This window comes from Antechinus flavipes, chromosome 1, assembly GCF_016432865.1.
Source record: "Antechinus flavipes isolate AdamAnt ecotype Samford, QLD, Australia chromosome 1, AdamAnt_v2, whole genome shotgun sequence".
NCBI classification, from domain to species: Eukaryota; Metazoa; Chordata; class Mammalia; order Dasyuromorphia; family Dasyuridae; genus Antechinus; species Antechinus flavipes.
The window spans coordinates 462568650-462590967 of NC_067398.1; the positions used below are offsets into that span (position 1 = coordinate 462568650).

A 22318-nucleotide genomic window follows, 5' to 3' on the forward strand; every position below is an offset into this window, starting at 1 on the left:
AAAAAATAAACCTTCAAGCTTAAGGAAATAATGACACTCTAACTTAAAGCAAAACTCTGGAGCACAGCAAAAGACAGGTTAGCCCCCCAAAAGATCTTTCAAATCATGATAATGCTTTAAAAAGTTTAATTCCCTGAAAAATTCACATAAAGCATAACATTTAAAAAAAATAAGAAAATCCATACAACAGTTCCTCTTCCAACTGTCCTAGTGTTTACGCTACACATGGACAGAAGTCTCCCCTACTATGAGGCTCCATTTCCAGCATTTATTTCCGCTCTAACTGCCACAAATTATACAATACTACAGCTGAACACTGGGCCCCTTTCCTTTCATCTGCACGCCAAGAGCAATCAGATTACCCTGGTAACCAGTGGTCACATGATCAGCACCTGCTCTTTTGGCTGGATGCCACTGACTAAAGCCATCTGCTTCCCTCAATCAGCTTTCAAACATTCTCAACACCTGCGCTGCAGTGTTTTGTGGTTTCTTTTATCAAATCAGTGCAAAACTGCTTCCAAAACTTTACATATTTCTCAAATTTGTTTAAATCAAAGGTAAGCCTGTCAAAGAGTTGAACTACTGCCAGGTAAAGTAAGTTGACAGCCTAGTGCTTTTCACTGGTGACCTCTATAAAGCAGAGCAAAGCACACAATTTAATTTAGTAGTAGTTACTGTGCCCTGGTGCACTATCACATATGAGTAACAGGCTTAATGTCTTGAAGAATAGCACAGCCCAAGTTTGACAAAATATCAATTTGCCGAAGGCAGAAAAGTGCTAATGATTCTACATCTTCTAAGAAGGCTCCCCGGAACCTCCATGATTGTTCAAGTAAAGCAACATTTCTGCAAGTGCTTATCACACAGGAACATTCAGACAAAGAGCATGCAACTAAGTAAGGCACTAGTAGTGAATCTGACTACTGAAAAATTTCTAAACTCATTTGTCCTTAACCTATTGACATTGTACAGGGACTGCGCTCAACATGCTCATCTTTGCATCTTCTCATAACATTAGTCAGGATACAAGTAATTCTGCAAATTCTAGGACTTTTCACTAGATGCTATTGATATATAAACATGCTTACATGTATTTGTATATATGCATTCCCCAAAGTTAAGAAAACTTAAATATAAGAGGTTTCTGTATGTCTACCAAAATCCATTATAACCAAGAAACATTAAATAATGATTTTTTTAAATCTGAAATTTCATCTTTGAAATTATCAAATGAAATTAAAATAGTGTTTCATTTATAGTCAGCAAACCAGAATTTGAAGTCCTATCCTTAATGTGATATAAAGCAGTTTACCTTATCCCTCTGGGACTTGGTTTCCTTATTTGTAAAATGAAGGAGTTAGACTAAATCATGATTGAGGTCTCTTTTTCTAGTTCTAAATGTATGACTAACTTAACTAAAAATGCCATTCTAGAAAATATACTTCATATTCAGGGTCTTAAGGGTCCAAATACATTCTTGGTTTAGGTTTAATATTTGTTAGTTCAAATTTTTTATGAAATTTGAAGGAAAAAGAAACAAAGGAAAGCTCTTAAAAACCAGGATGATACATGAGTGAGAGGAATACTATATGAATAAAACTTCTAACAGTAACAAGGCTATATTTGATGATTTAGGGAATGAACTTCATAGCTCTGTCATCAGCAATCCCACTCAGTCCACTAGTTCTACCCAACTCCTCAAATTTTAATCATTACAAATGGAGAGCAAATTCTTTACAAGCATATGCAACCAACCAAAACCACACACTAGAAAATGTACGCATTTCCAAATCCACATTCAAGATTGAAATAGTTGTTTCAACAATATTTTACACATTTGAATGGCAATCTAGAATGCTTAAGTTCAATGTTTATAATTTTAAGGTTATAATATTCAGGCTATTCCATTATCTCTATTATGCAAAGATTGAAATAAGCACGACTATACAAAGAAGACAACTTTTCCAAATATGTCTGCAAAGAGTTCAAATTAGTTGTAACATATACTATAGAAAAACTATACTGAGATGTTTGGTGTTATTACACTAATAACAACACAGTGTTTTTTCCCATTTCGAACTTCACTGTGACCATCACTAATTCTTTGACAATTATCTATTTATCTGGGTAGAGGCTGCAAGCATAGTTGGATAAGTGTTTCCACTTCAAGAAAAATTAGTTTGTTCTTGTCCTCAATGATGTCAAAAATTGCCATGGAATAGTAATAAAACATCATATAAAGCATATAGATTTATAACATGTAATTTAGATATAGAAAGAATGGGGTAAGACCTAGCAATTCTAAAATAGAGTAATCATGACCATTTCCCCAGATCTAACAAAAACTCCCACTTACAAATATCTCCTGCCCCCTCCACCCCCCCACACACCCTTGCCCCACCCCTTCCATCTTCTTATCTCCTGTCTGGAAGAGGTGATACCTTTTTACCTCTGAAAAAAATGTTTTTGAAGTATGCCCTAAAAGTTTTGAGTCTTGCTGTTTTTTTATGTGTAAAGCTAAGAAGAGAGCTGAATCTGTCCACCTGAACACTAAAAGAAAGCATCTTTTACACACAGTATACACTTTTTAAATGTTCAATGATTAACTGAATGGGAGAAAAAATCCAAATGGATGATATTCAGCCCCTAATAAGAGGACAACTCTCAAATTTTTTTATAGTTCAGAGCTTCAAAAATTGAACAAAGCATACCTAATTTAATTATCATCCTTTTGGAAATCTTTCTCTTCCTGTAACCTAAATTCCATCTTCAAAACCATTTTTGAATGATGGCTTTCATCATAAAAATGATGTCCATAATGGACTCGGTTCACTTCACATATGTGTGTATATAGATATAAACATATGAGAACACAATAATCTATTTTTTAAAAAAACTATTTTATCTTAGTGTTAATTTCCTAGTCTACTGATAAATTAGCAATCTATCTTAAAATCAGTTGTTGCAAGTGGAGGGAATGATATCCTCTTATATTATTATTATATCTCTTGTAAAAGTATCCAAGGTGATAATCTGTACTGCTCCTATAGACTGCTTAATAAATAACTAATAACTAATTTCAAGAAAGATTTATGAGAAATCCATTTTAGTAAAATATCTGCATTTCACAAGAAATATATATAATACATTAATACATTTCATAATTGTATATTTCTCTTCAAAGCGTTACTCATACTCATTGTCAATTATAATCTTCTCTTTCAGGAAGTGAAATGCTCATTTCCACATTGTATGGGACTAACCTATATTACTATATTAGCTTCTATATGTTTTGCTTCTTGCCATAATACCTTCTGTAACTTCATTATGATTTATGTCTTCTAAAAAATAAGTAAAATGAAATTATAGTCTTCACTTAATCTGTTTCTAACATTATTTTAGGTCATTTTAAAGATATGTAACATGACTCCTCACCATTACGTACAATTTCATTTTGTAAGCCAGAGAAATATCATGAGTAGAATTGTGAAATTTATATTTAAAACATCATAGAAGAGCAAATAATTTTTAACAACCACTGCTTAATTTAATTGTTCCTCTTTGTTTTGACAATAAGAGTCTGCGGTTGCTCTCCCCCGCCCCCATTTCCACACTTTTACTGGGATACACGGAAACAACTGTCTCAGAACAAAATGCTTTAAAACATCTGAGAACTCAAGCTTTTACTTCAGTTCCTGTGCCTTACACGGCCAACATATGCATTTTAAGAAAAGGAAAGAAGGGAGAAAGAAAGGAAGGGAGGAATGAAAGGAAGGAGGGAGGAAGAAAGGAAAAAAGGGAGGGAGGGAGGAAGAGAAGAAGGAAGTAAGACAGGAAGTAAGATAGGAAAGAAGCAAGACAGGAAGGAAGGAAGAGGGGGGAGGAAGGCAGGGAGAAAGAGAGAGGGGGAAGTGAGGGAGGGAAGGAAGGAGACTCAGAGCAGAGCTGGGTAGGTTAGGGCAGAGGTGTCAAGAGACTGCTTGAAATGTTCAAGTTAAGAGTTAGCCTCTAGGTCGAAGTTTGTGGGTATGAAGAAAGGGTGAAAGGGCCATATGCTAGAATATAGTGGGTCAGAAATAGCTTTATTTTATTTTGATACTCTTTTTAAAGTAATCCCACATATAACTAGTACAGAGCAGGCTAGTATTCCCCATCCACTGAAATCTGTTTTAATGTTCAAATAAACAAATCCATCTCTATTTTTAACTTTTTGGTTTTTATTATCCACAGTTTTGAGTCTAAACTTCAGAACTTCACGTAGTTCTGAAATCCCATTCTAAGGACTGCTGGGGAGCTGGCCAGTTCTTGAAAGATGAAATGCTGGCAAATCATAGAAAAAGAAGGTATACTAGGATACTGATAGCAAAGCCTAAGCATTGTTCTAATTAAAACTGAAAATCCAAGTTCAATAAGTTTAATGGATCATTGAGCAATAAGAAATAATAAGAAAGTAAAATTATCTGATAAAATAAGATATGACCAGATCATAACACAGAATTCTCATTTAACATATCAACACATTTGTTCATATTAGCAATGACTAGCACTGTGAGACACAAAAGGATCACAGATTGTTCAAATTGTACCTTTTAGTAAACCCTTGATAGTGCACTTCAGCAAGTGCTAAACTGTGAGATAACTATTTGGCTAATCAGATTCACATTCCTGTGGGTACAGAACCAAAACAACACTAACTTAACCTGTTCCCATCTATGTATACCACAGGTCTTTACTCATTAAATAAAACAACCAAGGCTAACTCTGACAATCCAAACCCTGCAACCTTTATCTCAGTTACACTGAATACTGACCTCAGAAATAAGCAATTCTTCTTAGCCTGGCTAACCAAATCATACCACAAACTTTGTTGGGTGCTTTAAGTAGAGAGAGTATAGTACTAAGCATATGGTTAAATCTAAGAAAGAGAAAAGACCACCACCTACTCCAACAGGAGGGGTTGAACTCCCATGAAATTAGATTAGTTCTCAAAGAAGACAGGACCACACACAGAAACAGTGTTCTGAAAGTCCACTCTCCCTTTCTCCCTTCCTTTTTCTCTAACAAGGGTGCATGTTTTGTTAGTTCACACTGCTAGTCCTAGGGAAGGGCAAGAATCCAAACTATATGGCCTTTGACATAAGAATAACTAAAATAATGGCTGATATGCTTGTATACTAACAGGATCCATTTCCGATACCTTTCAATACATTTCAAGAATAAAGAAGTTTTATATGTAAATGCTAAAAACAAAGAAAAACACCTTTGCATCTATGTAAAGCTTTATAGCTTTCAAAATAGCTTCATTCACATCTCCTTAGAGAGATATGAAAATCTACTACCTTTATGCCTCCTTTTTCTTCTTTCTGGTCAAACCTAATTCTATGTTTCAACCCCTAAGAGCAATTTGTATACCTTGTTCAACAATTCCACTTGGGTGAAATTTCAAAAACAATACCACTTCCAGAGCCATTCTTTTTCATTTCATTGTAACCTTACTGTCAGACTTACCTCTCAATTAGCAAGATCCATTAGTACCTTTTTCTTTGTATTCCAAGTACCCATAGGCCACAACTTTGAAATTCTACCACAGTTCAATAGATTGGCAAAAACTGAACCCCAAAACAGACCCACTGTCACTCAATCAAAACTGAGGTCGACAGAATAGGAGGCAGTAAAAGTTGCTTTTAAGTTTCACCATTGTTCTTTGTTTCCTCTGACAACTAACAAACCGAACCACATGGTATGGGAGATGGGATTTAGATTTAAAACAATATCAACAACATAATCGATTTGCCTTCTCCTCTTTTTTACTTAGTCGATTTTAAATGTACCATGTAGGAAAGGGGTAAAACTTTTAAAAAGTACAAAATACATCCATATAGTGTGTGTATGTACATAAATATATGTGCACAGATATATATCTACATGCATATACATACATGTATATATGTATCTGTAATACATAAAGGCAACCTGCTCCCAAACCCAATTTTTAGTTTGGATCTGATGATAGAGAGACCAGACAACAAAAGGCCAATATAACAAAATGTCGGGTCATAGAATCCCTTTCTTGATCTGCTTTTTTTCTTTACTATTATTTGCCATTCCTGGCTGCTTAAGTCTAAAGCTTTCTTTCTCAATCACACTTTCTATAGAACTTACTACTGATGGATGCACCACCTACAACACTTAATTAGATAATGCAGCCTGGCAAGTTGCCTAATGCCCTAGGTGAATAACAATTCCTAGTATGTGAATAGTTTTAAAAAAACTAGTTTAATTAATTTATGACTTATTTAGCTTAAGGTTATGAGGGGCTAAGAACCAGGTTGTCTATTCTTATTTGTAAAGTTTAAAGATTTGATTTTATATCTCATCTCTATTAAGTTACATTACAAAATAGTAACACACTCTAATGTATGTATTAATGTGTCATTAGAGATCATCTTTGAGCTTATTGGTAGAATAAAATAAACTTGGGTAAATATATGGATAGAATACAAATCAGTTAGTATTTATAGAGAATTTGGACATCCTTTGAAGAAAAATGTTGTATGAATCCTTTAGTTTTTCAAAGATCTATAGGTTTGCCAGTAAAGGTAATTCCTCCACCAACATAGATCACAATCCTATGATTTTAGAGATGATCTTCAAAGTTGCTGTAATTTTATTACACACACACACACACACACACACACACAAATTCGTGTGCACGCATGTGTGTGTGTGTATGTGTGTGTGTAGAGCATCATTCTGTGGCCAAGCTGATAATATATTAAGACTCTCATAATACTGCAAGGTTGCCCCTTAAACAACATAGAGGACCACCTCTGGTCACTTAGTCAACATCTTTCCAGCTTGGTGGAACCTATCAGAACTTACGTTTCACCAATATAGCCTTTGTAAATCCAGGATGAAGCAACAGAAAAAGACTATACAAAAATAAGCACTGTATTTAATAGTAGCATAAATTGATAAGTAGGATAGAATTGGAAAGTTATTATTTATAGGCTTTTTTTTTAGAATCATAAACTTTTTTATATCTTTCCCATTTTATTACAAAATTATATTCTGAGTTTGTTTTCTGTTGTTGTTTTTTGGTGGGAAAGATCAGATTGGAAAGAAAGGAGAGATGGGCAAATGTCTAATGTGAAAACATCCAAAGCTTTAGTAGGAAAGTCAAAATCTTTTATCAGTTTCCCATTTCTAATCTATTGGAAAACTATATATAAAAAACTTATTAGTTGCCAAAGCTGTAGTTTCCATCATGCTTCTTGAATCCATCCTCTTTGCTCCACTCAAAAAGCTATCAACCTAGCTCAGGTCTTCATAATCTTTTTCTTAGGCTAGTGAAATAGTGTCTTATTAGACTTACTAGGTTTTCCTGATTCAAATCTCTCCTCTCTCCAATACATCTTCCACACATCTGTCAAAAATGACATTCTTAAAGCATAAGTTTGATTATGTCACTTCCCTTTCTCAACAAATTCCAGTGACTCCCCATTACCTCTATGATCATGGCATTCTATCTCCAGTCTCTGGACATAGTCCTTCACACCATCACCATCATCAGTGTCATCCCCTAGCTTGGAAATCACTCCCTTCTTCAATTCTTTCTCTTAGAATCCCTTGACTTCTTCAAAGCTCAGCTCAACCACTTCAATGGGCCTTTTCTGATCCCCACAGTTTAAAAATATGATTCCATCAAAATCCTGCTGCCTCATCATAGCATGATGGTGATTCTGATTTCTCAAAAATTATATTAACAAAGGAAAGGTTCTGACAAGTGATATCAAAATTGGAAAGACATTGAGTATGGAGCTGAATGAGGGAGTGAATATCTGCTGATTAGTGATCATTCTAGCTAAGTTCAAAGAAGCTTATCATCAGGCACGCTACAGGTCAATGATTTGGGGTTTTTTTGGCCATAGAACCTCTCCAAAACTGACTAAATCATATAAAGTTGTCATCTGTCATTGGAAGGGGTATCCAAACTGATGGCATTATGAGTATCTTAAAGTAATGACATATGATTCCAATCAAATCTTAAAGTAATGACATATGAATCCAATCAAATGTACAAACTTTTCACATTCTTCTCATCACAAAATATTAAAAAAAAAAAAAAAAACAAAGATCTTATTTTCTGTATCTTTTCCTTCTACAGAATCTGAGGTTATCAAGATGGGACTGATAAGAACATGGTCATAGATACAATTATTGAAGAGAAATGTACCTTCCCAACTCTAAATAGACAGATATTTCTCCACAAAAGCCATACATAATCAAGCTCAATTAGTGACATCATAACTATTCCTCTGATGATGACAGAGACAGAGTATGTAAAGATATTACTCTTCCTATAAACCCACTATAAATCTCATGTTCTACCAAAAGAAGACCAGTAATTTCGGAAATTTCAAAAATAACACTTTGAAATAAAGAATTTCTTCAGAAAAAGATTTAAGCATTCACAAAACATTTATCATTTCATGTCTTTGTAGTCCCTTTATTCTAGGCATCTGCAGGAAAATTATTTTCTGTATAAACAAATTCATTAAGTTAACTTATTCATGAAGGGAAATAGCTGGTATCACATAGCATTTTGAAAAACAAAATTGCCACTGCTCTAATTCAATGCTTAAAAGCAAGCTATGATGACAATTCAACATGAGTACTAATATAACACAAACCCCCTATTACCTTCATCACCGCATATTCAATTTACATAATTATTCTGCTATGCTATTCAGAATTCACATTTAGTTGTACACATTCTGGTTACCCCTACTTTAGGGATGTTATTTCCTTCCTAGATATAATAACATAGTCACAAGACCATGATGCAACAGATTCAATTCTTCTGACCAGTAGAAATATCATTCAACAGATGAATGGTTTAGTTTGTTGATTCACTTAAAATTTTCTTTCAATTACTATGTTACTGGATAGCTCTTTCCATCTGTAGCATTGCTAAAGACAAGTAAGTCTCCCAGGAATTATTTTCTACCAGACAGACTTTCTCCATTAAGTCAGCAGATGTTTCTAAAAGTTTATAATCAACAGAGTCAACTCAGGTAAGTGTTTACTAAAAAAAAAAAGGGAAACAAACAAACAAACAAAAAACCCATCCCATGCCCACACTGAATTTACAAAGGTAAATCTTCCTGGGCCACAGTGGCTCATTTCACTTAATACTAAAAGCCTAGAGGCCTCCTGATTCTATTTCACTCAGTTATTTATTCCACTTTTAAGACAAAGGAATATCCACCTATCTGACTCACTGAGTATACCACAAGGAAAGCTGTTATAATCCATCAGAAAAGAAGTGTCATTGCTATCTATATGTCCTCTTCTTCCTGACACATTATTTATTCCTCAACAATTCCAGTACTAAATTTAAATTAAACTTCCAATGACTAGTAGTCTTCAATATTTAATTTACAGATTGGTAGTAACTTTTTCAAAATTTTCAGTGGATTTCATGCCTTTTGAATTGGGAAAAGGATAAATTATATACTTGGCAAAAATTCCTAAATAGTAGATCTTTTATCTATTAAATCTAGGGAGTATATGGCGTGAAACTTGATTTCCAAATCCCAAAACAGTCCTAATAAACCTAGCTTAGTTTCTGTGGTAACCATGGAAATTGTTTTTCCAAATAAACACAAAAGAAAGTTTAGCATAACTTCATTTCTTAAAAAAAAAAAAAAAAAGAATCTAAAATAGGCAGAAACTAGAAATATTGAGTAGTTTCAGAGGAACTGATGAAATATAAAGGGATTTTTTGCTCTGATTAGTTTAACACTTGTAGATTACCTTGACAGAAGTCTCAGCTATTTGGTAAAGCATTTTGTAAATGACAGATGGATCAATTAATAATTAAACCTATGGTTACATTGGCATAGGGAACTCTCAGGTAAGAAAACTCTTTCCAAAACAGACTATAGTCTTCCCTGGAATATAGTCTTAGAAAGATACCTATGCAGGTATCAAACTTTCACTCCAGAAACAGGTATTAAAATGTAATTGAGAAATGTTTAACAAAATAAAAATACAATAAAAGTTCGATAATGTTAATTTGTATTTTTCTAAGTCATTTCGCAGCCAGCAGGGATCCATTTCTATTTGAATTTGACATCACTGGCCTAGAGCACTGAGAAATTAAGTGACTTACCCACAGCCACACAACCTACACGTGTCAACAGTGTGTCTCAAACCTAGATCTTTTTAGCTCTGAAGCAATCTACACAATGCTGCCTCTCAAATAATGTGTGGCTATTCTAAAATACAGACTCAACAATACAGAACAACAAATTCTTAGATTTGGCTTCTTGAAAAAATGAGAATTTTCTGCAAATCAGTTATCAACAAAATTGTACCACAAACCAGAATTATGTTATAACCATTTAATTTGTTAAGATTAAAATTTCAAAGGCACAAAACTAAGAGACTGTATGACAGTTCCAAAGAGAACTAATACACTGAACTCACAAGCAAATGCAGGTACTACCTAACTAAATAAACAATCTGTTAAATGTAATTCATTCATTTTGGCAAAATAAAAGAGTTTACCATGAGTAATTTTTTAAAAAATTGTTTAGTTTTGATTTAAGTTTATTTCAAAATATAACAATGGAGAGACTATTTTTACTGATAAGATGCATTCAAATGTCAAAAACCTTTCCCTAAGTATACACTTGAGATTTGCTTTTTAGTTTAGAAACATTTCACATAATTATTTGGTCATGCTTTATGAGTAATCAATTTACCAAGAATTGTTAAACATGGGACTAATTTTGTCTATTTGTCTATCTATACCTAAACTTACAGACAATCCAGAAATGAAAACCTTTGAGGGAAAAAAGCATGCAAAGCTGATTTGTTAATATCAGTTTTTTAAAGTGAAGTTTGCAAACGGATTTAGATTAACAAAGACTGGCCATAATTCCATCTGGAAACTATATTTTCTAACATCAGCCACATCCTGAAAAATAGATTCAGATGTTTGGAATGGGTTCAGAACAGTTGTAAGAAATGTTCAGTACAAATGAAAAAAATTAGTTTTCAATGTCTTTTCCTCTCAGCTTTCTTTATTGAGTGAATATTTATACCCCCCCAAATTTAAGGCAAGACCTGGGATGGTGGTCTTTAGACCTTCAACGAGTGCTACTCTTAAGCACAAACATTATAGATAACTGCTATTTGATTTCTCCCACATCGCCCACTAGGATTTCAACTTTGCCCCTGAAAGGCTTATTCTGCCAAGTGGAGATAATTAATTCTCCTGTTCCTACTACTAGGAAACAGGGCTGAAAGGCTTAGTGAAATGTAGTGACCTTTCTTCTTCAATTTTCCTTCTTCCCACTAAAAACTTGTATGATTGTCAAAAATAAGGTTTCTAGTCTCTGCCTGCAAAAAAAAATACTACTATTAACCTGTTTGTTTATTTTTTATAGCAAACAGATTCTTTGCTAGAACTATGTAGGAGTTAAATAAAAAGTTTAGCCTTGAAATACAAAGGAGTTTCTTAAAATGGTCCAAATAAACTTTTCTGGTTCATGGTTTCTTTTAAGCACATATTAGCACCAGCAGAATTAAGCAAACACAAATTATGATTACTGAAAATAAAACCAAGAACAATTCACATTTAACGTTTGAAAAGTGCTTTCTTCCAACAAGCCTGTGAAGTAGATAGTGTTACACTAATATCATCCTTGTAAATATTCTCATTTTAAGAATGAGAGATAGAATTTAAAAAAGCATCAAAATACCCTATCTTCTGCTTAAAATACTCAGTTTTTTAAAGTGACATTGTTTTTGTTTATTCCAGAAATGAATCACTGATCCCCAGTGGGTTTTCCTCCCCTCTAACTCACCTGGTCTTTTTGTTAGACTTGGGTTTTGGTGTGGTATTTTTTGCTTTCTTTTCCTTTGGCTCTTTGGGGATCTTAGGGGTTTTCGGGGTCTTGGGTTCCTTAGGCTCCTTTTTCTCCTTGGGTTCCTTAGACTCCTTCGGATCTCTTTTTGCCTTCGGTTTTTTCTTTTTCTTTTTCTCTTCCTGGGACCCATCTACTGAGTTCCTGGCTAGCTCCTGGCTGTCTTTACCACCGGGGAAGTCATCTTGACCAAAACTTTTACTGGGATCCTCTGCAACAATATGATTGTTTTTCTTTTTCTTTTTCTTTTGTTGCGGCTGTTGCTCCACAGATGGTAGGTAATCATCAGTCTTCACTAGTTGGGCCTTCGGTCCACTAACCTGAGTCATCTCTGGCACCGGTTTCTCTAGAAAAGGTTCTGATGGAGAATGCTAAAAAAGATAAACAGGAATAGAAATTAGTGTAAGATAACCTTGAAAGATGATCAAAAGTAAAAGGAACTAAAACAAATGGACAATGCTTCTGAATCAATTATATTGTCAACGTAGCCTATAATATATTAATGTATCACCAAAAATAGCTTTAGATATAATATCACTTCCATTTAAAAATTCTGTTTTCCAAGATTATAACACAGTAATACTTCACTTAATTGAGAAAACAGAAGGGAAATTAACAACCACATAGTAAAATTAAGTAATTAATATTTAAAAGAAAGAAAAAATGCATTTGATTAAAGGTAATTCTATATTCCTAAAACAAAATTACTGTGCAGTCATTTACAACAGATGTAAAAAATAAAGTTATTATTTTATATTTTATATTGACATTTAATAAAACTTGCGAGAGGCTTTATTAAAAAATGATGAAATTGTTCTTACCCTTAAATTTTACCAAAAATAATGAATTCACAATGGGATTCATTAATCTTATAAAACTCAGGGGTCTCAAAGTAAGGATTTGTCATTTACTTACCTCTACCCCCACCCTGTTCAAGAGTGTGTAACACAATAATGTAACATTCTGATCACTTGAAACATTGAATTCCAACAACAAATTCTTACCATAATACAGATTATTTTTCTGACAACTCTTAATCATCACTGAAATAATATACTTTCACTTAACAATAGATTAAGGTTTGAGTACTTTTTTTTTTTTGGCTGTTTTTTTAAAAGTCACATTGAATTCTTTCTTCTTTCTCACCATATGTGAAAACTTAGCCAAGCGAGAACCAACTCCAAAAGAGAATTCCTGTAAGATACAAAAATTTTCTGTCTTTTTTCAGAATATTATAGGAGCTAGATTTAGAATTTAAAAAGTCACTTAGTTCAATCTTCTCATTTTACAGATGAGACCCAGTGAGGTTGAATGACTTGGAATGATCCTCAATATGAATCTAGCTCCTCCAATTTTCCCTGTACTCTTAAAAATAAAGGAGAAGTTGTTGATAGAGCCAGATTTATTGGCTTATTTCCAGAAGGGCTACTGATTTTAATTAGGCAGGTCAAATTTGAAAACAGAGGATACTAAAATTAGAACTTCAAAAGGTGGTGCCTTAAAAACTTTGCTTTTGGTTAAGATTTCACTAACAGTGAAGATATGTTAAGATTTAACTAATAGTAAAAAAGCAAAAACTTCCCCAATTGATAAATTTTCAAATATGAACAGATGATTTTCAGATGAAGAAATTAAAGCCATCGATAATCACATGAAAAAATGCTCTAAATCACTATTAGAGAAGTGCAAATTACAACAATTCTGAAATATCACCTCACATCTCTCAGACTGGCCAAGATGTCAGGAAAAGATAATGATAACTTTTGGAGGGGATGTGAGAAAACTGGGACAATAATGCATTGTTAGTGGAGTTGTGAAATGATCCAACCATTCTGGAGAGCAATCTGGAATTATGCTTAAAGGGCTTTAAAACTGTGCAAACTTTTTATCCAGTAGTGCCACGACTGGGTCTGTATCCTAAGGAAATTATAAAAGAGAAAAAAAGGACCCACATGTGCAAAAATGTTTCTTTGTGGTGACAAATAATTGGAAAATGAGTATATGCCCATCAACTGGGAAATAATTGAATAAGTTATAATATGTGAAAATAATGGAATATTAATGTTCTATAAAAAAAGGGTGAATAGGCTGATTTTTAGAAAGGCCTGGAAAGATTTACATGAACTAATGCTGAGCAAAACAAGCAGAACTAGGAATACACAGTACACAGTAACAGCAAGATTATGCAATGATCAACTATGACAGACTTGGCTCTTCTCAGCAGTTCAGTGATTCAAGGCAATCCCAATAAACTTTGGATGGAAAATGTCATCTACATCCAGAGAGACAACTATGGAAATTGAATGTAAATCAACATATTCTATGCTCACGTTTCCTCCTTTTTTTTTCTTCTGTTCTTTTTTCTCTTGTGATTTTCCCCTTTTGTTCTGATTTTTCTTTCCTAACACGATTAATAAAGAAATGCATAAAAAATATGAATGTACACGCATAACAAAAAATGCTGCTTTTATATATAATTAAAAAGAAAAAAGGAAAAATTTGGGTACGAATAAGGAGGATTGATTTCTAACTGCCATAAAAACTACCTGTGTCCCCATAACCTCTTAGTTTCTGTTTCCAAACTTGTAAAATATGTTCCCTCAGATTCCCCAAATCCTAAGATAATGTTTTTCATTTTATGTATTTACCTTGTTCAGATTTTAGTAGTAACTGAAAGATACTGAATGAAACAACGGGACACAAAGAAAAAGAGAGCCCCAAAATCGACAGAAAATGGAAAGGTATGAGATTTGACAGATTATATGAGCTGATTTCTCCTTTGGATTTATTTATTTGAGGAATGGGGCCAAAATATATCTCATCATATTTCTCCTCAAACTCATCCATTCTCCAAAGTTCTCTGTTTCTGTCAAGGGCACTATCAATTTCCCAGATACCCAGGTTTATAATATTGAAACCATCCTTGAATACATCCGTCTTCCTCATCCCCCATACCCAATCAATCACCCAATGTGTTAAGTCTGACATTTTCTCCTTCTCTCCAATTCACTCTTTACAATTTCCAAAAACAATCTTATAAAGACAGACATTTGACCAGGCCATTCCTCTAATCAAAGGCCTTCAATGTCTACCAGTTATTGCTTTTAGTCTAAAATATAAATTCCTCAGCCTGCCATTTAAAACTTCTTGCTTCTAATTTTGTTTTTAGGTTCCTAAAATAGTTCTTCCACACTATATATACATTCTTGCCAACCTATACATTTCCCTGCAATATCTTTGCCTATAAAGTGCTTTCTTTTTATTCCAGACCTTAGAATACTTGTGTTCTTTAAGAATGAAGCCTTTTTTTAGTCCCTTAATTTTTCAGACTTATTTCTTCCTCATATTAATATGCATTATTTATCTGTGTACTACTCATATTCCTCAGTAAATAAAAACTCCTTAAGAATGAAGATATAGATATATAGGTATTCTTAATTCAATGATTTGCATATCACAGATAATTATTTACTCTTCCTTTGGGTATCTCATTTTCTTAAAAAAAAATCTGTAATCTTACTATTTCTAACTGTTGAAAAAATAAATCACAACTACTGAAAAGTGAGGACTTTATTTTAAATATACTTAAAGAAAAGCAGTGTATTACTTTAACTTACCTAAAATAACTTATTTAATGACATAATTTTGCTAAGCCCTGTTCTAATGAATAGGTAAGACTATTTTGTTATTAGCACACCTCTTGGTGCCTGTTAGCTTTAAAACAGTGCTCCCTCTTAAGTAGATTGCAAATTCTTATTTATGCTATTAATAGTGTTAAGATAAACTTCCACACAGCTACCAATGAAATGGTTAAGAATTTAGAAGGATGGGGGTGAGAGAAGAGAAATAAAGTACATCAACAGGTCTGAATTAGCACAAAATCATACAGCTATAAGGATCCTTAAAAAAATCATTTAAACCAACATCCTCATTTTCCTTATAAAGAAACTGAGGCTCACAAAGGGTAGGTGATCTATCCTAAGTCACACAAGTAAACAGTAATGTTACTAATTTTTAACTCCAAATCGAGGACATTTTCCCCTAACTCATGTTGGTCTTACCATAGTGTTTTTAAATTGCTTCTGCTATGTGGTAATGTTCCCTAATATCAGAAAGAAGGAACAATTAATTCACGTCTTACTGCAAAAGACAATGACATGGAATATAAAATGTGTATGTATACATACATGAGGGTGGGGAGGGAAGTGTTGGCACAGCTACTGTGGATACCTCTTTTAGGAAAATGAAGAAAAGTCACATTCCTGAAAAGAGGAAAGAAGGAAACCTAGAATAGTGAGTGACTTATTATATAATAAAAGGTTGTCTTCATTAGGCTCTAGAGGATCACTTCAAGTTATAGAATCTTATTTCTTAAATAAGATATGAGGATTTCCATTTATAAAGAAAAGAGGAGTATGCTACAGATTTAAACCAAAATCTAAAAATTATCTATTTTAACATAGAAGGCATGCTATTTGCTTTCAAAGAAAGGAGGCTATAACTTCTTGTTACCCAACTTAATCTTCCACAAAATAAAGATTAAATACAAAATGTGTATTAATCCTACTTGAGATGCAACAGAATTATGTTTTGGTACTATTTGAAATAAGGTGAAAAAGGTGCTCAGAAATATTACAGTGTTTACTAAACCTACATCTCCTTAAATCTTTTAGAGAAAAGCTGTTTTTGTAAACATTTAACAAAGAACAGATGGCCTGCTTTAATCATGTGAAAAAAAAAAAAAAAAACATCCTGGAGCTCACATTAATACCCCTACAACAGCTTACCAGGACTAGGCACCTCCCTGACCAAAGGCATGGTAGAGTTTTCCCCAGTGCTATTTAATTTTACAGTAGACATTTTCTCATCGTTTCCCACTCTACTTGACAGTTAATCAATGCCATTAACATTTGATAGTATCACATAAGACATTCCTAAAATCTCTCATTTATTAAAAGAAACATGCATGATGCTTAGTACTAAGAGTACTTAAAAATAAGCTACACAGGAGCTTACAGATCAATGCTTTAAAAACCAATTTTTATTTTTCAATGTTTTTTAAAGAGTTTGAAAATCAGAGGATGTCTAGTCTTTTAGGACTAAAAACATTGTGTCCAATACTCAAATTGCAAGTAAAATCAAGCCAATGCATTTTAAAAGATTTTTAAAGAGAAAAATATGCTAGAAATGGTAAATATTTACATTCAAAATTCCATGCTCATATCTTATTAAAATGGACAGAATAAACAAACAAGGTCTGTTATATAAAGTAGCAGGATGTTGAATTAATCTGGTAAGAATGAATTAGTGGAAGAAGTATAAAAAGGAAGACAGTGCTATTTCTGTTGCTTTAAGAGAGATTGAACTAACATAACCTACAAATTAAGTCCTGATAATAGTTGAGAATCATATCCCTGGGAAAGAAGCATCCTGACACAATATTCAGCTCTTCCAGTTTATTATAGTTGAAAGAGAAAACTATGTGAAATGACAGATAACTTTATCTGATCTGAGTTCCAATCCTAGATCTAGCATGAAGCAATTATGACATCTTAGGCAAGTCACAACCTCTCTGGGCTTGAGTTCCCCTTTTCTGAAAATTAAGGCACTAGATGATCTCTAAAGTCTCCTTCCCACACTAACATTCTATCATTCTATCTAAAAGCCAGTATAAAGGGAAGTGAAATATACATATTTGCAGCTACATACATTAAAAGAAATGAAGTTTCTGTCCTTCAGGTTTCAACAGCACTTTCAGACTTGGTTAAACAGAGATCTCCTTTAATCATGTTTTAACCTAATTATACTTCTGGAACCTCAATCTGTTAACAGTGTTGGATAACATGACAGGTAATGTCAAATTATCAGTTTCTAATGGCTCATATGTTTCTAATCTTTGCAAATGAATCCAATTCTGTTGAACATACCTTCTTATCTAAAACAAAAAATTTAAATCACTTTTTTATTTTAATGCATAATGCTAGAACAAAATCCACATGCAAAAACCAAGCCAAAACATGATTTTTTAAAGAAGAAACAGGAAGAGGGAGCCACAAATGGAACAAAAAGCATATTATTTACAATGTATAAATGCATTGTGTCACAAAATATCCTAAATACATTTTTCTATAAAATAATAATGTTATACATGATAGTTAAGTCCTGGGGCCAAGCCACCAAAACCTGTTTAACCCATAATGTATGCCATAATACATATTTCTATGGTACATTATGTTCAGAGCTGAATGCCAGGAAATAAAATTTTGCTCATTAGCAGGGGATTTCACCTGTGGCTAGAAGCTAAAGGGGTACTGCCAGTGCTTGGTTAAGCACTAGATAGGGGAGGATAATTGGGGACTGGGAGAGTGTTAAGTTGATAGTGTATTACAAGTGAGCTATTGGTAGGGGAGACACCAGAGGATTAGGGCTTCTTTCTCAGAAATTCCAAGGATATAGATAAACTAAATTTGCTTCCAAATCTTGTTCTCACTTATCTTCATCAGGTCCCAGAGATTATCATCAATTTCCCCTTCCACTGTTTATTATCAAATTATTTTAAAACAAAAGTTTTTCTTGTTCTTGCCTGGCTAACTTTAGGAGAGACCTTACCTATTCCTGATATAAATACATATGATTTTAGAAGCTCCTAAGCTCTGCTTTAAAATTTTGTTTTAATTATTTTTAAATTTTTTATACATTGGAACTGCAAAGGAAGTAAAGGCCCATTAATCCAAAACTCTCAAGCATACAACACTTTATTTGCACACAACATTCCAATTCCTTGTTTCCATGACTTTGCAAAAGTTATCCTCTCACCTCCCTCCCACCCCAAATATGGAATTCAATCTTTCCTTATCTACACCTTTGGCCATCCTACAATGCAGCTCTCCTACAATGCTCAACTAACGTGCCACCTTCTTTAAGAGTAATTCTTATACCACACATTTGTGCTGCCATTACTCTATACTATTTTGTATAAATCTGGTATCACTTATATTGCATTCTCTCATAGACTATAACCACTTTGAGAATAGGGACTTAGTATTAATTAATTAGCACAAGTGCTCTCCACACCCAGTACCCAATTAATAAAATTTTGCTTGAACGCAAATCTCTTCTATAATATGCCAGACAAATGATTGTCTATCTAGCTTATCCATGAAGACTTTCAATAAAAGTGAAACTCACTCCCAACTGCTAGGCAGTCAATTCCACTTATAGAAACTTTTTACTTCAAGATTCTTGACTATTTTTGTGTCATGTCTAGCAAAGTCAGATCCTCTTCTCAGAATATCACTAAATAAAATATACAGAATTGCAAAGAAAACCAAACCAATTATATTGAAAATCCAGTTATCAAACTTTTTAAAGTTTATGGCCCCCAAGTTAAGAACCTCAGCTATTCTTGTTAGAAAGTTTGCCTTGTTTGAAATTAATTTAATTTCTGCAACCTTCATCCATTGCTCCAACTTCTACCCCAAAGAAACCACCAAAAGAATTAGCAAAAAGAAAGTTCATATGCACAAAGGGCTTAAAATAGGATTCAGCTGTATTTCAAAGTAAAAGAATACTATATTATCCTTAAGATACACAAGGCCAGAAGAGTTTGGGGGCTGGAGATAGTGACATACAATAAGGCCATTTCAGGTTCCTATCAAAATCTACCTTCTTCCTAACTTTTATAAAAATACCACCATCCTTTTAGCCACTCTAGCTCTCAACCACAGAATCATTTTCAACTCCCCACAATTTCTCACCACATCACGCATTGCCAAGTCTTTTCAATTCTTGCAATATCTCTCACATCTGTCTCCTCTCCTTCTACTCATATGGCCACTACCCTAGTTCTTCATCACTTCTCAACGAGACTATTCCAATGGCTTTTTAATTAGTCTTACTGCCTGCAGTTCATGCACTGCACAGCCCATTCTCTCCTCACAGTTGCCACAGTGGTAAATACTATACCATTCCCCTGCTCAAGAAGTTTTGATGGCTCCTTATTCCCTCTTAAGATGAAATGCAAACTTCTCTTGCATTTAAAGACCGACACAAGAAAGGATGAAGAGAGAGAGAGAGAGAGAGAGAGAAGAGAGAGAGAGAGAGAGAGAGAGAGAGAGAGACTGAGAGACTGAGACTTTCCTTCTTTTACTGCGGAGATGGAAGAAGGGAAATTTCTCAATTGTTCCAGTACATAGCATATCATATTGTATATGTTCATTGTATCTAGTTAATGAGTAGATTAGATTTGCAGAATTGCTTTTTTTTTCTTTGTTATGGGAAATAGATCTCTGAGTAGGAGACTTTAAGAGGGAATATTTTAAGATATAGGAGGTATAAAAGCAGAAGATATAATTTTTTTTTTAAATCAGAATCTAGCTCTAACCTATTTCTCCAGAATAATTTCAAGTGGTTTCTGCTCATGCATTCTATATTCAAATAAAACTGTCCTACTAACTGTTCCCTGTACACAATATTCTATCTGCTGCCTCTATGCTTTGGCATCAGCTGTCCCATCCCATCTTGCTCCCCTCCCCCCATGGAATGTCATGATTTGACTAGAGTGCCACCTACCAATATGAAGCCATTTCTAATTTTTTCTAGTTTCTAGGGTTGAAACCTCCTCAAAATTACTTTGGGTTACCTTATATATAATTTCTATTTATTTAACTGTATGTATGGTGTTTTCCCCAATAGCACAAAAGTCCCCTAAGGACAGGAATTATTTAATTTTGTCTTTCAATTTTGACTGCCTAACAGTAATTTGGATATGATAGACAGTTAGCAAAATTAATTGCTTAGATATTAGCAGAACTTTTAATAAAAACTCCTATGCTGTTTTTATTAAAAAAAAAAAAGAAAGAAGAAAGAAAGAAAGAAAGAAAAGAAATACATGCTTAGAAAATGTCAAGTGAACTCTAAACTGATTGAATGACCAGATACAAAGAGTAGTCATTAACAATATGATGATAACTTGGAAAGAAATCTCTAATTAAGTAATCTAGGGCTCTGCACTTGGTCCTATCTATTTTAAAGGCAGAGATGGGGTGCAATTTGTAAATTACACAAGATTGGGAGTGACAGCTAAGACATCTTGAGAAGTAAGATTATTGAACAGAATCTTAAGAATGCCCAGTAGTAGGAAGATGATAGTTTTATTATTAATTTTTTAACAGCAACCCTAAATTCAAAGCAATACTTAAAGATAACAGGGTTTAATCAAACTTGATTTGTTTATTCTATCGCACTGGAGCGTAGCCTACTATCCTGAAAAAGATTTTGAGTATAGTCCCTGCAATGAAAAGCTCTATCTCTCAGAGCATCTTACCCAATGACTGATAAACTTCTTACCAGGGGTACTGACCATTAAATGATGAGGTCTTTGGTCACAACAACCCACAAAACCAAAGAATCATAACATTCTTAGAGCAGGAAGAGATCTTAAAAGTAATTTTATTACTCTCTCATTTTACACTAAAGAAAATAAAAATCCAAGGCAATCCCAATAGACTTTAGATAGAAAATGCCACCTGTATGCAGAAAAAGATCTATGGAGAGTGAATGTAAATCAACACAAACTATGTTCACTTCTTTTTTTTTTTTTTTCTGGGTCATTAAATAGGAGAGAAGAATGAGAAATATTTTAAATTGATTTTAAGTTTAAATTATGTCACCTAAATTTATAATATAGCACCTAAATTTATAATATTAGTATCAGAAAAGAGGTAGGCAGGGAGGGAGAGAAAAAGGAAGGAAGGAAATAAAAACGAAGGAGCAGAAACAATTTGGCTAACAGTAACATAGCTTGTTAGCTGTCAAGATAGGAGCAGAACTTAGATCTATGGACTTCTACTAGGAGTAGTGTTCTTCAGTCTGTCACGTTGGCTCTACATTAATATAGTTTTGACTCCTCAGTTGCTTAACACATAGTATAACAGAGTAATTAGCTTCAAAAAAAATAAATTTCATTACTATAATCACAGGCTGCATCCCTAAATTATATCCAGCTTTCTTGTAAAAACCTTTTTATCAAAATGGGACATGAATGAAAAAGTATTGTATTAGGTCAATATAACATGCCCATTTATGAAATTTTTTTAAAAAAACCACTCAAAGTAGGTCCTACTATGGGTAAGTTAGTAACTGATGCAGATCTTCCTAGTCTCTTAACTTTTAACACATGTTTTTATACCTCACCATGCTCTGCTGTCAGCTCAAGCTAGTCTGCAGTGACAGAACAGGTAATATATGGAAGCAGTAAACTTCTACAGTTTCTCCTTATTCTCTATAATCTTATGAGTTGATTGATAAAAACATGTTAATCTTATTTATCACACAGCTAGTTAATTGTCTGAGGCCAGATATCCAATGCTCTATTCACT

The 22318-nt window shown here is 33.5% G+C and overlaps 1 protein-coding gene across 2 annotated transcripts in view; it reads right to left on the reverse strand.

Annotated features, from left to right (window-relative positions):
* CHD7 (chromodomain helicase DNA binding protein 7) overlaps window positions 1-22318 on the reverse strand; it is a 226721-nt gene that overhangs the window by 82496 nt on the left and 121907 nt on the right. For both annotated transcript variants that reach the window (XM_051970149.1, XM_051970147.1), the window contains one exon: window positions 11880-12310. In XM_051970149.1, the coding sequence (XP_051826109.1) occupies window positions 11880-12310 (431 nt within the window). The remainder of the gene's footprint in view (window positions 1-11879; window positions 12311-22318) is intronic.